The 19,010-nt window shown below is 38.8% G+C and overlaps 1 protein-coding gene across 1 annotated transcript; it reads right to left on the reverse strand.

Annotated features, from left to right (window-relative positions):
- Positions 1–14,040: 14,040 nt before the first annotated feature.
- On the reverse strand, positions 14,041–17,260 carry LOC148100778 (collagenase 3-like). The gene is made up of 10 exons (XM_087847068.1): positions 17,154–17,260; positions 16,750–16,997; positions 16,513–16,661; positions 16,229–16,357; positions 15,609–15,770; positions 15,364–15,487; positions 15,113–15,246; positions 14,850–15,009; positions 14,638–14,741; positions 14,041–14,464 (listed from the first exon to the last, which is right to left on the reverse strand). Exons 1-10 carry the CDS (start codon positions 17,250–17,252, stop codon positions 14,355–14,357), a joined length of 1,419 nt encoding a protein of 472 aa, XP_087703194.1. The 5' UTR covers positions 17,253–17,260; the 3' UTR covers positions 14,041–14,354.
- Positions 17,261–19,010: the final 1,750 nt, after the last annotated feature.

Consider the following 19,010-nt stretch of genomic DNA (forward strand, 5'->3'; position numbering starts at 1 on the left):
TAAAATACAAAATATGAGTAACTTGATTCAGTTACAGCTACTGCTTAAATGGGTGGTAATCAGAATACAGTTACTTTGTTGAAATAAATATAATACACGGCAGTCATTTCCAGTTTCTCCAATTTTGGTGATTAAATGCAGTCAGGCGCAGGTTTAGCTCAGTTGAATAAGCATGTAGTCATATTTTGAATGGCTGTGAACGCATGGCCCGGGTTCGAGTGCAACTCGATTGTTTGTTTGTTTTTTTAACTCAATTTCCATGTGGGATTATAATACAGTTTCTCTGTATTACAAAACAAACAATTGGAGGCTTTAAATTAAGCGTCCTGTTAATGTTGGTGACGTCAGTTACACAATAGACCCACAGCAAGCAGTGCACGGGCAGGAATGCAGCTAACATTGTTAGCTGGCGTTACCTGAGGTTAGTGCACAGACTGCAGACTGTTAGGCCGTTTCTAAATACTCAAGTACGCAAGTCTGTACTCGTGTTCTCACGAGTCTGGACTTCGTAAGTTCACACAGGAGTCCAGACTTCCAGAGAACTCGAGAAGTGTACTCGATGACATCACAGTTCTGGAGTTTTTACTGCCATTCCCTCTTAATTTAAGCACTTTGGCAAAATTCCCTTTTACATATCATCTGTTGCATAATAAGCTTCATACAGTTAAGCACAATCACTACATGACAGAAACACAAGCTTAATCTCTTAATAAAAATAGTATACATATATGACTGAATAAAAACAAACAACTGAGATGTTAGAATGCTTTTATTTTTATATTAGTAAACACTCAAAACTTACAATAGACAGCTGGGGTTTGGAAGAGAATTGAACAAATATTTAAAATATAATCTGATCATTTTTGGAGTAGCCTTCAGGATCTCCACTTATTAATATGCTGTTTTTAGACTTGACGGACGGCATTAACAACCTGCTACCTGCAAATAATCATGTGCTGTTCCACGTGATTATTAACAGACAAAAAGAAAACATCTTACTGATACAGAAATAGTTTTCTATACAAGATCACTGCAAAAAGTGCAGCCTTACCTAATGTCCACCTCACTGTTACTCAATTTATGTTAAGATTGAAAAATCTAATTGGTATAGGTATGGCGAGTAGCCTTCAGTAATAATAGAAAATCACACAGCAATAGTACATTCATGTAGTTGTAAAAAGCATGACAATATATTGTGGCATGTGGGAAGCGGCTAGTTATCTCCCATCATGCCTTGGGAATATGTGTTGCTCTTTAAGATGTTTGTTGTTTATTGTTTATGGTTACGTGACTCTTAACTGTTCTTGCTGATGCTGCAGTATAAATTTAATCACAGTTATTGTTGATGGAAAGAATGTAACACCATGAGTGAGTTCAGGCTTGAAGTTATTGAGCCTCTGAAGCACAGTGTTGTACAGGGAAGGGTTCAATAAAGAGCTCTCCTCTCTGTTTGGGATAGAACACCAAGATCGACGTCTGTGTGGATGCTTTGTTGTTAAGATTCCTCAGCTCACCACAATATTAAGTAATCCAAGGTATTCAGAATACATTACTCTCACTGAGTAACTTAATGGAATATGTAACAAAATACTTTTTGGCTCATGTAATCTGTAGTGGTTTACAATTTAAAAGTAACCTTCCCAACACTGTACAGGAGTCAGCAGAGTCACAGTTGGGTCACCTGGGGAACCGGGATTGGCACAGGTAATGGCTTGGTGTCCGCCATCCCCACCCGAGTAGGTACAGGTGCAGGGACAAACAGAGCCTCAGCCTGCCTGGGAACTGAAGCAGGGACCAGCTGGGCCTCAGGCTCCCTCACCTGAGGAACTGAAATGGGTGCAGGGGAAGCTGGGACCGAGCTCCCCTGGGAGCTGGAACAGGTGGAGGAGTGAGGAGCTCAGCAGTCACAGGAGCAGTAGATTTAACAGTCTCAAAAGCAAAGATTTCTTACTTTTTTTGACAATATTTCCTATTTGTGTAACACGCTACTAAAAATATAAAAAGCATACAGTACTTAATTGAGATGGAACATTTTCACAACAAAAGATACCCCCCCCCCCCCCCCCCCCCCCCCCGGCTCTAGCGCTAAAACTTATAATTGTCCGTAGCCTGCTGCTGTTACCACTGTCCCGTTTGAAATCTAATGAGAGAAACTGGTTATTTTCTCATATGTGCATGTGCTGATATTGAACCCAAGGTACTAACTAGCTAACTGACTGGATGCCCATTAACCTTATAACTCCTGGTGTGTGTGTGTGTGTGTGTGTATACAGAGAGACAGCTAGGTTCATATAAGATCAGATCAAATGATCCGTCAATAAAGGATAATGTTGGATCAGTGTTTCAATATTTATATCTTTTATTAGATGTACATGTGGTTTGGTTATTTGCCTTTTGGTTGAAAGTACACTGAGACCGGACTTTTTTATTAGTGCTCTTAATAGTATTTTTTTTTAAATCTAATTGAATACAATCTATTTGTGTATGATTGTCAGTCCAAGGAGGGAGAGAGGAAAGAGGAGAACATGAGGAGAAAGTACAAGATCTGGAAGAACCAGGTAAGAAAACAGACAGGGAGTACTAACAGGCACAGCACAAACTGTTAAACTGGCAAAGAAAAAAACAACAACTAATTTTACTCATACAATCTGGAAGTTGTGTTCTCCCTATATTAAAGCTGCTATACAGAATCTGCCAAACAAACTGGGTTGTCAGCCCTGGCACTGCATTACCATATTGAGCTTCAGTCAGAGGAAGTCACGGTTGCCAAAAACTTTTTGAAGCTCAAGAGTGAGGCTGGTGCCATCAGAGATATGTTAACATTGTACAATCTTCTGGATAATCAGATCTTCCCCACACTGAAAACTGTTATTCAGGTTGCCCTAACAAACCCAGTTAGCAGCTGTAGCTGTGAGAGGTCTTTTAGTGTCTTGAGTCAGCTCCATACCTGGCTGAGAAGGACCATGGGTCAAAGCAGACTCCAGCACCTGGCTGTGATGTCAGTTGAGAAAGATGCTTGAGAGACTTGACCACCAAAATGTGATAGACAGATTTGCCAACCTCAAGCTGAGGCGACATAGGTTAAAAGAAAAGAAAAGATCTGCAGAGCCATAGTAGTATCTGCAGTAAAGATCTTTTCATACATTGTATACATTGTACCGTAGGCCAAGGTGTCTCAGTTTTTCTAATTTTTTAATAATATTTTGTACATTTTAAGGACTCTATTTTTGGAGTCCATTTTTTATATATCTGTGTTATATTATACATACACATTAAAAGTGAGTCTCTGTCCAAAATATGCACTCAGTTTACTTCTTACTCACTGTGAGCATCATTCATTATTCTCCCACAGTAATTAAGGTTAGGATATGTTTTTTTTTTTTATTCCAATCCATTCTTCTTTAGCAGCATTTAAATAACCTTTATCAGATTTGATGGTTTTCTTACAGACTTTAAAAAAGTGTTTTGCTTTTATTTCACAAATGTGGGGATTAAATTGTGTTTAAATGTACAAAACAGTGATGTCATGTTTTGTGACGAGGACCCAGGCACAGAGAGACTTGGTGAATTTAAGAATCTTATGATTTAATAAAGAAATTTACAGACTTGCACAGAGATGGTAAAATTATGATGATTGATAACGGAGACGAAGAGGGAGGAACAGGGGTTTAAATGCACCAAGGAGACAGTCAGAGGGAACTCAGGACAACTGGAGACGTTTAAGGATGCAGGGACTGACAGAGACAGTCTTGCCTGGATGGGCAGCTCTCTGGGTGCTCAGCACCCCCAAAGCTCTGATCCTAGAATCGCCCCTGCTCAAAAGCATGACAGACCTTGGAATAAGCCCTTCAAAGAATCTCTATACAAAGTGGTGGGGAAACAAAACAGTCATTAGGAGGAGCATCATGCTTAACAGTCTCTGAACTAGGAGCTATAGTAGGTGTGTTGCAGAGTATAGCATGGTGGAAAAGAAGGGAGAGAATCCCCCACTAAACCTTTTGGTTGGCATTACTTTAGGTTTTTTTTTTTTTAATAATTGCATGCTTTGGTGTTTTTGTGTGTGTCTTGTGTGAGGTGTGGGCCACACCCATGTGGGAGTGGAGATTCTACTCTAGTCCAGCTGCCAGCTATTTGGAGTTGAGTACAGGGAGTAGCTGATTGGGAAGGATTGGAGCCCTTCTCTATAAAAGGGAGAGGAAACGGGAAGGGGAGGTTGTTGTTGTTTTTTTGTTTTTTTTAAAAAGAAGGACACTGTTGCAGCAGGGAAGCCTCAGAGACTCCCAAGATGAAGTGTGCACATTTTAAAGGAAAGGATTTTTTTTACCTGGCCTGGTTTTGCTTTTAAAATAATCTGATGATGTTGGAGGGAGGACTCATTTTCATTAGGAATTGTGTGGATCTGCTGGGAGAAAAACACTGTATTGGAGACTCTCTGTGCCCATGGAAAGGAAACTGGCCAAGTTTTAGGGAAGTTTCAGCTCGAGAGTGGAAGCCCCAGCATCTGGTGTGGAGACCCACCCTCAAACGACGCCAGGCCTGAAAAGGTGGGTGGCAACCCAGATAGCAAGGAGACATTGAACAGATGTTGATTTTCCATCTGAACCATCAGAATCGTCAGAATTGAAATGTCAACACAGAACCAATGTTGAAACAACATTGAAATACTGATGAAACCTGACACTGACATTGAAATAACATTGATTCATTGTTGTTCTGTCATCGTTGATTGTTGAGCTATTTATAGTTGACAAGGTGACAACAATCACGTTGAAAAACCATCGATTTATGGTTGAGCGGGAAATTAAAGCTGCTACCACTTGGACTACTCCATAGCACCCCACTCAGTGGTACATCCCATCAGGCAGCGGGAAATTCCATTTAAGCTCAGCAGAGTTGACCGGACATTTTGTCAGAACACCGGAGACAACAGTTTCTGCACAGCACTCTCGGCTGTATCAGGTAAGAATGTAAGAATTTAGCTATTCGTTATTTGAAGGTCGACGTATGTATGATATCAATAAAGCTAACTTAAACAGAAGGAGAAAAGTATAAATTTCACAGACAACACCAACGCTGAACAAAGAAAACATTTTCATGACATACATTCATGTCTTTCCGTTTTAAAGCTACAAAGGTGCTTTTGTTAGCCCTGCGGTCGGCTTGCCCACTGTTTAGCCCGACTGTCGCTCTATGGCTGCTGTATGCAGAGTTAAGTCCCTCAAACGATTTACAAATGTATGCAATATGATCCAGACCGAATGATCACGTGACATGCCCACGTGACTTTAATGTTCCCTACCTGGAACTTATCTTGAATAACATATTTTTCCTCTTTTTATTGACATTGTGTTTTGTTTTTTCATTTTCTCATTTCAGATCAGTAAAGCACATTCCACCCATAAACAAGTAAGATACTAATGTCTTCAAATTATTGTTAAGCCTTTCTGAGGAAGATTTTTGGCTGCTGGTTGACCACCTTTGACCTGTTTGTAATCAGGCTAACAACCCTGACCGCAGTGGCTTTGGGCCTTGGATTCCTGGCCAGAGTTGTTTCCAGCCAGTAGTTTGACTCTGAGGGAAAACAATAAATCTTGTGTACCCCATTGCAGTGAGAGTGTGGTGGTTCCTTACTGGTCAGTATTAGAGCTTACCACGTTCTGGTACTTAAGCCACTTCAGGCCATACATAACAATAGTTCAGATAAGGGGATGGAAAGAGGAAGTGAGAACAAAGAGTAATTCACAGGCAGAGCCTAGCTTATTTCCCACAGTGTTTTTAAATCTGTTGCCTTATGGTTCTAAGCACTGTTACCAGTCTTTGCTTATTATTATCTCGTAACACTTGTTTACAGTTTTTCTCGATTGCTTAAACACTAACCAATCTTGTGAACCCAAATTTCAAAACCATAATGCCACTTTCCAAAAAGCACACCCATTTCCCTGAACTATGACCACTATGCCCCTGCTTTACCACATGAGTCAGATGTGGTGAACTGTTACTGCAAAATTCTACACACAAACCCCTGTAGTTGTCAGTGCTGACACCATGTGGTCAGTTAGAAAGCACTAGCAGTCAATGTTAACTCACATACACAGCACAGCATTGGCTCAATTAGCACCCAATTGCAGTTTTTCATGACTGCTAAGACACAAGCAAGGAGCCCCCCCCCTCAAAAAGAAAAGGGTTTTGTGTGTATTTGTGTACATGTCAGTTTAAAATGCTATCCTACATCCAGCCGCTAGAGGGTGCATTGCGCACAGTGGTATCAAGTAGCGTTTTGGGGCACAGAGGAAGAATAAACCTCGCTGTTGTGAAACTGACATCAGCTCAACGTGTCTCTTTTATAATCTTTATCACAGGTTAGCAGGGGCGGAGAAAGCGTTGAATGTAATTTCAATTTTTTTCTAAAGCTTCAGGCTTGTGTCTGAATGTAAAGAAGTGTGAACTTTTGCCACTTTATGATTGTTTGGAAAATAACATGAGGACAATTCCAGTGAAAAATGAAGTCAAATATCTAGGCATTTATTTAAATAAAGACATCAAAACTAGAGTTAAAAAACCTAAAAGACAACATTGATGGTATGTCCAAAACACTAAATCATTGGTTAACAAGAGAGATCACAATTTTTGGACGCAATCTATTATCCAAATCAGAGGGTGTCTCAAAGATGGTTTATCCAGCTTACTCATTATACATTACCCCGAAAAGTATTAAAAAGATTATCTCCATAATCTATCAATTCATTTGGCGTAATAAAACATTACATTAAAAAAAATCACATCTCGTCAAAGATTACACCAAAGGTGGTATAAAGACAATTGATTTTCAATCAATGGTTGGAGTATTTAAAATTAACTGGATAAAAGCCTTCCTCTTGAAACCTGACTCCATATGGTTCCATATCCCTAAAAATATTTTCAAAAAGGTGGGAGGGTTGGATTTTCTCCTGAAATGTGATTTTTGATATATTGAAGTTCCCTGTGAAACTGTCAGAATATCATAAGCAGGTCTTGTCTTATTGGAAGATGGTTTTTGCCCATAACTTCACGCCACATTGCTCCACCTTGTGGAATAACAGGACCATTACAATTAATAGGAAGTCATTGTTCATTAAAGAGTGGTATGAAAAAAACATCATCTTTATAACAGATTTACTTGATGAAAAGGGGCAGTTTCTCCCAGTGGGTGTTTTCAATGCAAAGTTTAACATTCAGTGTTCCCTTAGAGAATATAACAAGGTCTGTAAGGCGATCCCCTTACCTCTGTTAAGTTTGATACAAGGCTATTTATATCACTCTAAGGGACAAATTAGTTTACCTTCTGTACAGCTAAATCAAAAGGTTTGGGTTTGAGGTGGAGCCATGTGGATTTTGTTTGCAAAATGAAGAAAGTATTGATCATTTGTTTTTTTTCCTGCTCAGTAACGAATGACTTCTGGCAGGATTTGGTAGACTGGTTGAGTGTAAGAATAGATGGGATGACCCCACTGACTCTAACACAGGTTTTATACAATAATGGCGATCCGTCCAAGGAACTTGCCGTGCTCCACAATTTGGTAATAATTATGGGCAAATACCACATTCATAAATGTAAATGGCAAAACAAAAGACCTTCCCTAAGTGCTTTGAAGATTGAATTAAAGTCTTTTTTGTCATCTTTAGAATTACTGAAGGATTCATGTAAAGATGCTGCTTTGATATGTGAAAATGGGACCCAGTTTCTATCCTTTTAATGAATGTGTTTTGTTTGGTGTACCAAGTAAGCAGGATGTATGTTAAAGTGTTCACGGAAAGGATATTGTTAAATGTCATAAGAATGGCCTTCACGCATATTTATATTGTTTTTTGTTTTTCTGTTAGTCTTCTCATATTTCTTTTGTTTTCTTAACATTTCAAGATGTTGTTGCACCAATGTTGTCTCCCAATGAGAGATTGTAAATGTGTGCAAAATATAAATAAATTAAAAAAAAAAAAAAAAGGTTAGCAGGGGCGGATTTAGAAGGGTGGCATGGGGTGGCAAGTGCCACCCTGAAATGATCCCTTGCCACCCCAAGTGCCACCCCAGTCTTGCATATGACAGTATTGTTTATTAAAATAAGATGGCATTAACAGTTTGAGAGTAGTTACAGTCAACAGTGAATATAAATGCTAATACTGAATATATTGCATAGTGTTCCCCCCCTCCACCATTAACAAATGGTTCAGCCCATAGCAGGACCAGCTTTTTTCGTGTTTTCAGTAGCAAGCGATGTTTATGATTGTGCCAGAGCACATTTTGAACAACACCATGGGAATTACGGATTTTACACAGGTGTTTGGATGTTACACTCTGGAAATGGAAGGAAGGTGAGTGTTATTAACCCTCTGTGGTCCACGGACACGCTGCACCTCCAAATCACATGACTATGTTAAGCTGACATAGCAACAAGCTGCAGCCACGCTGAGTCTCTATTTCAGCCCACACTGAAAGTTCAGACTTCAAAGTTTTTAAATTTTAATTACAGGCCATTAAATCCACAGTTATGATAATATATATAAGCCACGCTTTATTCTAAATACTGTCATCACGTTTGTGTGTGTGTGTTTTCTAAGGACAGCGTGAAAAAAAGTAAAGAAAGGGAAAAAAAAAAAAGCCACCGCTTTCCTATCGATGGAAAAATGTACCATGTCGACCAATTTAAAAAAAACAGTCAACACGTAGGATTTGGTTGTTTAGGAAGAGGGAGAGTTTTGGGAGTGACGGTAATGGCAGCGAATGAGCGAGTGAGTGAGAGAGAGAGTTTTTAGATGTGGGAGATTTGTGACGTTTAGTGTGGAGTGTATACTTAGTGTATTGTGCTTTCTTGTGTAGTTGTTCTGTTGTGTAGTCGTTGTTTTGTGTGTCAGTGAGGATACTAATGAATGTCACTAAGGCACATTTGTAATGTAAACACTGTCACTAAGTAAAAAACCAGTGGAGTGATACACCTCCTGTTGTCAGGCCTGCAGGTTTATCCCTGTGCTGTTCTGTCTTTTGGTGGACAAACTTTTTTTTTTTTACTGGCACACATAATTTGCTGGTCATCTTATTGCGAAACCTGATTGTTCTCTCATTTTAGTTTTAGTAATATTTTTAAATGGTTGTACAAAATGAAAAAAGGGCAGGTGTATTGGCTGCATTTTTAGACAAATAGTTGCATATGTTTACAAAATGTACAATTTATATTTACTCAACATGTCTGCGCGTTTTTTTTACAGTAAAAAAATACTACTAAGATTTTAAGTTATTTGTGTGATTTCAGATCAGTAATACTAATGCAGTATGTCAGTGAAAAAAAAAAAAAAACAACTAAATTCAGTTGAGCTGAAAAGAATGATACCAAACAAGGCAAGGGGAAAAACCAAAAAAAACAAAACAATTTAAGGGTGAAATACGAACGTAAATTCAAAAGGAGTCAAAAATGGCCGGTTGTATTTCAGACCTTAGTGGGTTAATCCAACAAATCATGAAAAATTAGGTTTAAATTTTTGTTCATGACAGTGCAGATTTCTGACATTTTTTGTAATTTAACATGTGACAATGTGACTATTTTCTAACAAAACACAGTGTGAAACTTAAGTTAGACTTGTGTTTGTAAATGAACCGCCCCATGTTGTGTAGCTTTCTGGAGTTTATATTTATTGGGCTACATATTTATTTATTATACAGGCTATACAGTACATAAGATCAAAACTCGCATGTTTTATGTAACAAGTGTGTAATTATGTGGGCTACAGACAATAATTAAGTTATAGACTATATTTATATGAAAAATGTGTATACTTACTGCATTTGAATCATTTTAACCGTATGTAACCACCTGCATATGTGTTTGGGGGGGAAAAGGCTTTGATTTTGCCACCCCATTTGATTTCTTTGCCACCCTCATGCCACCCTAAGAAAATTTCTCTAAATCCGCCCCTGGTCATAATGAAGCAGTTCATTTTATTTTGCGGATTCTAGCTGCTCTTCATATTTTTGGCCACCAGATGTCACCAAAGACGACTGTGTTGAAAAGCTTTGAGTAATGAACACAAGCTTCAATGCTTCAGAAAGCTTCATTTGGCCATCACTAACACTGGGAAGCTAGAAAACTAGAAACCTGAAAACTAGAGACTAAGGACGAAGATCACAGGGAGCTCGGAGGAAAAACACAGCACGGTAAGGGTACGACGCAACGACTAACAGAGAAACAAAGAACTTAAATACACAAGCAGGACAATGAGAGGATTGGGAACAGGTGGCAACACAGCTGGGACAAATAAGACCTAATGGGACAAGTGAAGCAAAATCAGACACACTGCACACAGCACCGGGACTATCAAAATAAAAGAGGAAACACACGACAGGCACAGAGGCACGCTCTTGATACTGAATAGGACAAACACGGCGCACAGGGACAGGAGTAACAAACTGCGACATGAGACACAACTAGGGAGCAAGAAAATAAACATGACAGAATTAAACTTACACTTAACATCAGGGGCACAGGAACAAAACCTAAGAACTAGAAATCACAAAACAGAAAAGCTAGAAATACAAGACAGAAACTAAAACACTAGCAGTCATAAACCACGATGAACTCAAAGCTTATTAATAACACAGAACACAAAGCACTGGGTCACGGACCCAGGACGGTGAAATAGCTCCAGTGATAAATCTTTGTTTTTACTTGTGAACTATGTAAGCTGAGACCAATGAACTAATGATCACGGTATTCAAAATCAAAGCTGATATTTTCTGAATTTTTCTCTCAATAGTTAAATGGTGCATCTATTTTTATATGATATTTTTATATGATTTTACTGTAGTTCAGCCACTTCCATTATGAAATAATTAGAACTTAATTTGAATAAAAGTACTCAGAATGACTTGTAATATTTTTGGTGATCCTGTGACCTTCCCTCATCACATCAAAATGCTGACATATCATTTGTTTTGTGCAAATTAGCAAGCGTTAGCATGCTTGTGTACTAGCTAAAGCTATAGGGTTAAATGTGATAATTATTTTATTTTTTATGTACGCTAAATATTAAGCATAATAATATGCTAAAGTCACCATTATCCATTAGCATAAAGCTGTAACAGTTTCGGGTGTAATATCTCTATTTGTATAACTGCATTATCAAAACAGCTCATTACTTTAGGTTTAAGATATTTGAGGTGAGTTGTTTCCTGTCACTGTGCATCTATAAACACCAACTCTTTCAGTGCAGTTTGCTACATATATCTGTAAGTCAAAGGTGCAGCTGCTGTATTTTGTCTACTTATCTAGTCCAGTGTCAGGCTTCACCAGAGTCATTCATACCTATTTAGCATCACCAATTAACCCAACTCCATGCATGTCTTTGGGCTGTTGGGAGGAATCTGAAGTACCTACAAAGGGCAAAGATCCCAGGATGGATTTAAAAATATAACCTTGCTGTGAGGCAATAGCTCTAACCACTATATTACTGTGCTGTCACTGCTGAAGTTCTGTTTTTGCATATTGTGAAGCAACATTTAAAACAAAACAAAGTATGCTAATGTTGTGTTATTCAAAGGCTGCTTGAACAAAAGAGGCACTCTTGTGCAGGCTACACTTGTTAGTTTGGCGTAGCTAATTGTACTGTTGTTGGACTTCATAACAGCTGTGGTGTTCATGGTGTCATGGTTCTGGGTACTTGAGTTTGTGGATATTCACGTTCCATTCATTAATAATATCTGATTCTTAGTTTGCTTATTAGTTACATTTTCTTCTTCATGTATTTTCTTAGTGTATTTCTTGTCCCAATCTCATTTGTCAAATCCGTTTTGTTAAGTTCAATTATGTCTGCATTTCCCTACTTAGTTATTACTTCTCACTTCTTGTTTTTTTTTTTTTTTTTTTTAGAATCACTTATCTCTTGTATTTTACTTTTATTCTACTTGTTCTGCTACCCTACATTGCTAAGAATTTAATTCCAAGTTAAAATACAAATTGTATTCTTTTCTGTTGTGTAATTTTATTATAATATGACCAACTGTGTTTCAGTTAGCTAAAAATCACGGGTCATTTACTCACCGAAGGGTTGGTGGTTCGATCCCAGGCTCCTCCAGTCTACATGCCAAATATCTTTGGGCAAGATACTAACCCCATGTTGCCCTCTGATACATCCATTGGAGTGTGAATTCGAGTGAATGTCAGATAGAAGCACTAAAAACCTTAGATAATGTGCTTGTGTGAATGGGTATGATTGGGTGAATGCACCAGTTGTAGAAAGCACTTTGAGTACTCAGTGAGAGTAGAAAAGCGCTATATAAGAACCAGTCCATTTACCATTTAAAGTCCTTTAATTAATTTTTTTTTTTTTTTTAAATCGACAGTGCACCATATAATCCTACGGAGCCTCGCAGGGGACATGGGAGAAAAAAAAGATTAAGACGGACTTCTGCGAGATCTCACAAAACTAACTCGGGATCTCGCAAAAGTTGAATTCCAACAATGGCGGCAGCTACTTAGTTGTAATATTACTCTTTCTGGGTCACAAAATACACTTTTAAGATATTTTGAGGCGTGAATGTAGTTGTGTAAACGTCAGATATCTGCTCGGTTTACAAGACATCACATATTTGCAAAAGTGCTCCGACGTTTTCGGAGATCTGACACCCACTAGCTTGAAGCTAACGGGAGGTCGAGACCTACTACAGCCGGGAGGAACACCGCTTTCCCGGCACATCGTGCCTCGACCTCCCGGCCGGCAAAACTTTTGCGAGATCCCGAGTTTGTTTTGCGAGATCTCGCAAAAGTCCATCTTAAAAAAGCAGGGGACATGGGAGCGCTTTATGTATGATTTTCGGTGCGCCTTATGTATGATTTCTGGTTGTGCTTACTGACCTCAAACCGATTTTATGTGGTACACCGCGCTCAAACATCTGTCAAAAAATATTTTAGTATGACTTTGCTAAGCTACGAAGCCACAGGCTTGATGGATTGTCGGAGCATTATGGCTACCGTAGTCAGGAGCCTCGCGGAGTCAGTGTTGCCAACTTAGCGACTTTGTCGCTATATTTAGCAAGTTTTCAGATCCCCTAAAAAAAGACGTGAAAGCGCATATCGCTTTTACTCTCAACAAGCAGCGGGTGCTGTAACGCAGTCAGTTCTTCTTTCACTGTGATGCTGTTTTGTGGATCAGGTTTAAAACTACTTATAAACACACACACACAAAGTAACTCCACCAGAGTGCCTATTTCGGGTCACTTTTGCCGGTCCAAGCCCGGGTAAAGGAGCAGGGTTGGAATTGTGACATTAAAAAAAAAAACAATAATTGCTAAAATAAATTTAATTTGTAGTTCTAAATAAACTCTAAATGCATTTAGGAGGTTTTTTACTCACTTTATGTCTCTTCCACGATGTTATTTCTCTCTCCAACAACATAGGTTACAATTACATTAGCATGACCAATTATGCAAATTAGGTGATGACGTCATTTAGCGACTTCTAGCAACTTTTAGGACAGCCAATAGCGATTTTCCTTACTGAGGAGTTGGCAACACTGTGCGCGGAGTAATCTGGGTCCTAAACTCCGACCATTTCAGGTCCCAAAGTCAAACAAACACTGCGGCATCAGTGAGAGTTAAAAACTGTCTAAATTCTTTCATCTTTAATAAAATGATCAGTGTTGATGCTTTACCAGGTGTAACAATTAAGTTTAACAGCCAGGCATCTATGAAAACAGAATTTAGTAAATTTAACAGAGTTAGAAGTTAGCAGGAAGTTAGCTCGCTAGCTTCCACCTAAACATGGTATAGCAAGAAGAATGAGTTGAGTAAAGTTGGACTTATCTGACTGCTGTGTTTGCTTAATGCGCCTTATAATCCGGTGTGCTTTATGGTCTGAAAAATACGATACTATTACTTGAGTAAAGAAGCAGTTCTTCAACTTTTGCAGGAAGATCTGTACTTATACTTAAGTTACCAGTGTGTGTACTTTATCCACCTATGGCTGTAACATTGTAACACAACAGTAACACACTTAAAATGTGCTTATTGATGATGTCAATTTATTTTTACTGTACTCCATTTGACCTTTTGTGTACATAAATAGGTGAAAACACCACAACAACAATTAGCGAGCGGAAAAATTAAATAACTTTTTTAGATTGTGACATAAATAAAACAAAATAAAAAGTTATGGTAAAGCTTAATAAAGTTAACATAACAATAACAGTATTAAGTACATATGCTGCTGTTAACTTTTTAACAATAAAATTAAATATCCAAAAATATATTGACACAGTTACTCTTCTTTCTTTTTTTTACTGTGCCTTATTTAACATTCAAAATCTTCCTTAAACAAGTTAGAAAACTGGCTTCTCTAGTATTCAGTGCAGGGTAAGAAGTAGCTGTTCCTCAGCACGCGGTACAGCCTCCCGCTCCACATGGCATACTCAAACATTTGTGGTCCACTGTAGAGGTAGGTGTACCCTGCAGAACAGAGATGCTACATGTTAGTGCTGCATAACAGACCAGAGGGATTTTTAAACATGTTAAAATAGCAATCATTCATTACATGTAAACTCAAAAGATAAAAACAGAAATATCAAAAACAGAAATCATTGTCTCGTTTCAGTGGTCTTCAAGCCTGAATTGCTGCTCACCTCCTTGCTGCAGAGCTGCAGTCACTTGGGAGGTCATTCCCAAGAAGGTCTCATCCACCTGTTTGGGGAATCCCTTATCCATCTTCTTTGTGGCCTCATTATAACTGGGAAAAGAAAAATGTATTTAGATTCATCTAACATTTGTAATACAACTTGTAAGCTGCCGTATGGAAATCGTTTGCGTAATTTTCTCAGGTCTTAGTGGAACACACCTGTAGTATTCACTGCCTACAAAGAACAGAGTCTTCCCACTTTGTTCGTCATAGAGGGCCGCATCAACTTTCTTCACTGTTTTGGGCAGACCAAAGCTGGATATTGGTTTAGGATAGCCTCTTACAAGATCATAGCCGCTGAAAGCCCACACCTTCTGACCTGTGAACAAATAAGAAGTAGACTTTATAGTAAAGCTATGTAAAGGCACAAAAATGCTGACTTCAAAGGAGTGCTGCATTAGGTGGACACTGGGAAAGCATACCTTTAAAAAGTAAGACACGGTCTGATTGTTGGCTCTCATAAGCAGCATCAATGTCAACAGGGGCATCGGGCCAGAAATTTGTGATGAGAGTTTGCTGAGGTGTGGTGCTCTGAGGGTGGTTGCGCCAGAAGAATCTGTGAAGACACACAGAAAATGTACATTAATATAAATGATCAATCAGCCAATGTCAGAAGCCAGCTCTGCTATGAGAGATTTCTCACTCAGGTATTCATGCATTTATTTTGTGATACCTCTCCTTGAAGAAGAGCATCTCTCCTCGCAGTGTGGCAACAGCATCCAAAACCATCGTTGAATCACAGGCATCAGGAGTAGTGGGGGCTGTAGGTCCAGGCACAAGGATATCCTCATTTGGACCTGGAGGTAATTTAATAAATATCACACTGTTGTAAGTTATTTATGCACAGGTTCTTCTAAGATTTTGGTCAACTCAAATATTTTTAATTGAATAAAACCAAAAAAAGAATTTAGCACTCACCATAGAGGGACTGGATGCCATTAACGTCATCCCGGGGAAGAACATAGGTGTCAGGGTTACTGTATGAGTACACTGGGTACATGAGAGCACCGGGGTCATTGGAGTGAGACAAGCCCAGAGAGTGACCAAATTCATGGGCAGCAACCATAAAGAGGACGTAGCCTGAAGTAGAAAACACAGAATGACAATTGGTTACAGCTCGTACACTCCGCTCTTCTTCAGCTTCCCTTCTGTCAGTTCCACCTGCTCGCCTGACTACCATTGGACTCAGAGCCTTTAGTTGTTCTGCCCCAAGACTTTGGATGCACTTCCACTTGCTCTACAGACCACACACTGTCTCACCACTTTTAAATCACTACTCAAAACCCATCTGTTTAGAATTGCATAGACCTGATCTCTCTTAGCTCATTTTTACCTGCTCAGTTTTTATATTTGCTTTTATACTTTTATGACTGTTTATGTCTAAATTCTATCTACCATGTTTGCTATATATACATTTTTCTTATGTTTTTTTTTGTGGTATGTTTACGTGTTACTGTAAGGTGACCTTGAGGGTCTGAAAGGCGCCTATAAATAAAATGTATTATTATTATTATTATTATAAAAGTAAGCAAACTTACCTGCGTTTGAGCGGAACGTGAACGTTTCATCTTCATCAAAATGGGCATCCCCTCCAATGCCAGTACCGGGAGCAAATGCGTGGGCGAGAGTGCCATCAGGGCCATCAAAGGGGTAAAAATCACCATGTGCTGTTAGAAGATAGTAGTTTCAGAGTTGGCCAAACAAAACACAGACACTAAAAAAGCTTAGTGTTCCTGACTGATAGGTGGGATGATCATGTCTTGTGCAATAATACAATAAAAACGTTCAGTGATTATATTACTTAGTGTGTTTTTAGACTCACCCTGGCGACCAAAGGAGATCATCATATCAGCAATGCCGCTGTAGATCCTTGTGAACCTCAGTGGAGTGACATTGGCCCACACCTGCAGAGCTTTGTCTATGGAGTCATCCACCTCTGCCACAGACATGTCAGGTGTGTAGTTCTCGATCCTGCAGAGCACAACAATATCCAAGAAAATCATTAGTGTGGTCACATTTTCTCACGTTGTGTGTTATGTTGTGTCTTTAGATCATTCACCTGTATGTGAGGCTGTTTTTCTCCCATTTAGCGTTGTTATCAAAAGTGGAGAAACGAGCGACCTGTTCATCGGGAACCCCACAGCGGGGCTTCTTCATCATGGCCAAAGTGTCAGCATCCAGAGACCCGGTGATCTGGAGACCAAAGAATCTCTGCATGTCAGCCAGCTTCTTGTTCAGTGGGCTGATGCCCCTTCTGCCAGTTGGACCCTCCTCCTCTATGAGGTTGAAGAATTTCTTCAGGTAGTTCTGGAAGAGAGAAATATTCAGAGCTTTACACTCAAATATCTGTCAGCATGTTTAAGCTCAAGAAACAAGACAAGTAACAACATGGGATGGACAATTAAAATAATCACAAAGTTTGTCCACTCTAGCCTATGCTAAAAAACAGCCAAGTACACATACCTTTGCAAAACTTTCATCTTGCCCAGTAATCTGAGATACTGGCATGCAGTAAACTGCCACTGCCAGGCCAAGCAGAATGCTCAGAGTCAAAGTCTTCATGCTTCCTCGTTGTGTGCAACTTGTGTCTCAGTGCTGTGAGAAGCTGTTTTATAGGCTGGAGTTTGGATGTGTTGAGTAACTACCTGCCGTCAGTGACTAAAGAAATGCTCCTTTTATGGTGAAGAGGGGAACTCTGGCTTTGATTGCTCATGACGGTGTTACATGTACAAAAAAACAGTGATGTTGAATCATTGTTGCAGTTTGCAGAGGAAATTGTTCATGAGATGATGTTTAGAAGAGCCCCAACATCTGTAATTATCAGATTTTAGTTCATTTGATTTTTATTCAGATCTGACTTCCATATCCCACAGTGTGAAGAAAATCTAATTGATTTCATGATTTTATGAAGCTCACAGAAGCTCAGCTTTCAACTTTATGAAAGTTCTAGAAATAAAATTAAAACTATTCCTATTTTCAAGCTCTTGTGCAGAATTGACTTTATAGCAGATTTAAAGCAGATTTAAACACATATTTGAGGATTTTCTTTGTGTGTATTTGTTCCAGAATTATTACTATTTTTATCACTTTATTGTAATTTTGTTTCCAGAGCTAGTTTCCTTGTTAGCTGTAATTATTTAAACATTTATTTTCTCAATGGTAAATGGCTGCATTTGTATAGCGCTTTACTTAGTCCCTAAGGACCCCAAAGTGCTTTACACTACATTCAGTCATTCACCCATTCACACACACATTCACACATGGTATTTGGTATCTCGACTTAATAAGCTCAGAACAGTTCTTGTCTCATTAAACACTTTCACCTATGTTTTCTTGTAATGGATGTGTTAACATAAATTTAATATTCTGTCAAACACTCAATAGAGGAATTGAAAGGTATTTTTCACTATGAACACTTTGGGTTTTGCACGATCCAACATGATTCCAAATGAAAAAAAGTATTTTGCCAGGAATTGGTCATGGAGGGTTTCAAGTAGGGAGGGTTTCAAGTAGGGATGCACCGATACCGATACTGGTATCGGGTACCGATACCGGGTATCGGGGCCGATACTGTAAAATGTGTGTGTACTCATACTCGTAAAAGTTAACCGATACCATGAACCGATACCAACTTATTTCACTAATCAGAGGGTGGCTTGTCGTTTCTGTTGTAGTTTGTTAGATTGACCACTAGGGGGCCAATGTGGTAGAAGTATCGTTTTTTTATACTCTGTATCGGTAAGTACTCAGATCCAAGTATCGGTATCGTATCGGTTTGGTAATTGGTATCGTTGCATCCCTAGTTTCAAGTGCTGCACATCACATACAGGAAATGATGATTAATGTTGACATTGTCAGCATTTCTATTATAAAAACATTAAAGTCAGTTTATTCTACACATTCAATAGTGCCCAACCGCACAAAGTTTTGGAAACTGAAAACTTTTTTTTTCTGTGAGTCAACTGCAGGTGGGTGTTTTCCACCTTACCTGTAATTATCCCCAAACACTTTGTGTCAGTGTTATAGGAAAACTACATTTCTGTCAGTGTTACACAATACTGGACACAGGGATGAAGAGTTTTGACTTTATAAAGTAACGTTCAGCCTCAGGTAAATTAGGCAACAGCAGTAAAAAGAGACATTCTCACACACACACACACAGTGAATATGTTTCAACATAAAAGCAAAGATGTTTTTTAATCAGGAAAATTACAATTTTTCTTTGCTAAGTAAAAAATAAATCACTCCAATGGAACGACATGAGCTTAAAATAAATGTTACATTTGGCTGAATAGCTCTATATCACACGTTGATGTTTGT

This window comes from Neolamprologus brichardi, chromosome 10, assembly GCF_056152115.1.
Source record: "Neolamprologus brichardi isolate AB-2024 chromosome 10, ASM5615211v1, whole genome shotgun sequence".
In the NCBI taxonomy this organism is placed as follows: Eukaryota; Metazoa; Chordata; class Actinopteri; order Cichliformes; family Cichlidae; genus Neolamprologus; species Neolamprologus brichardi.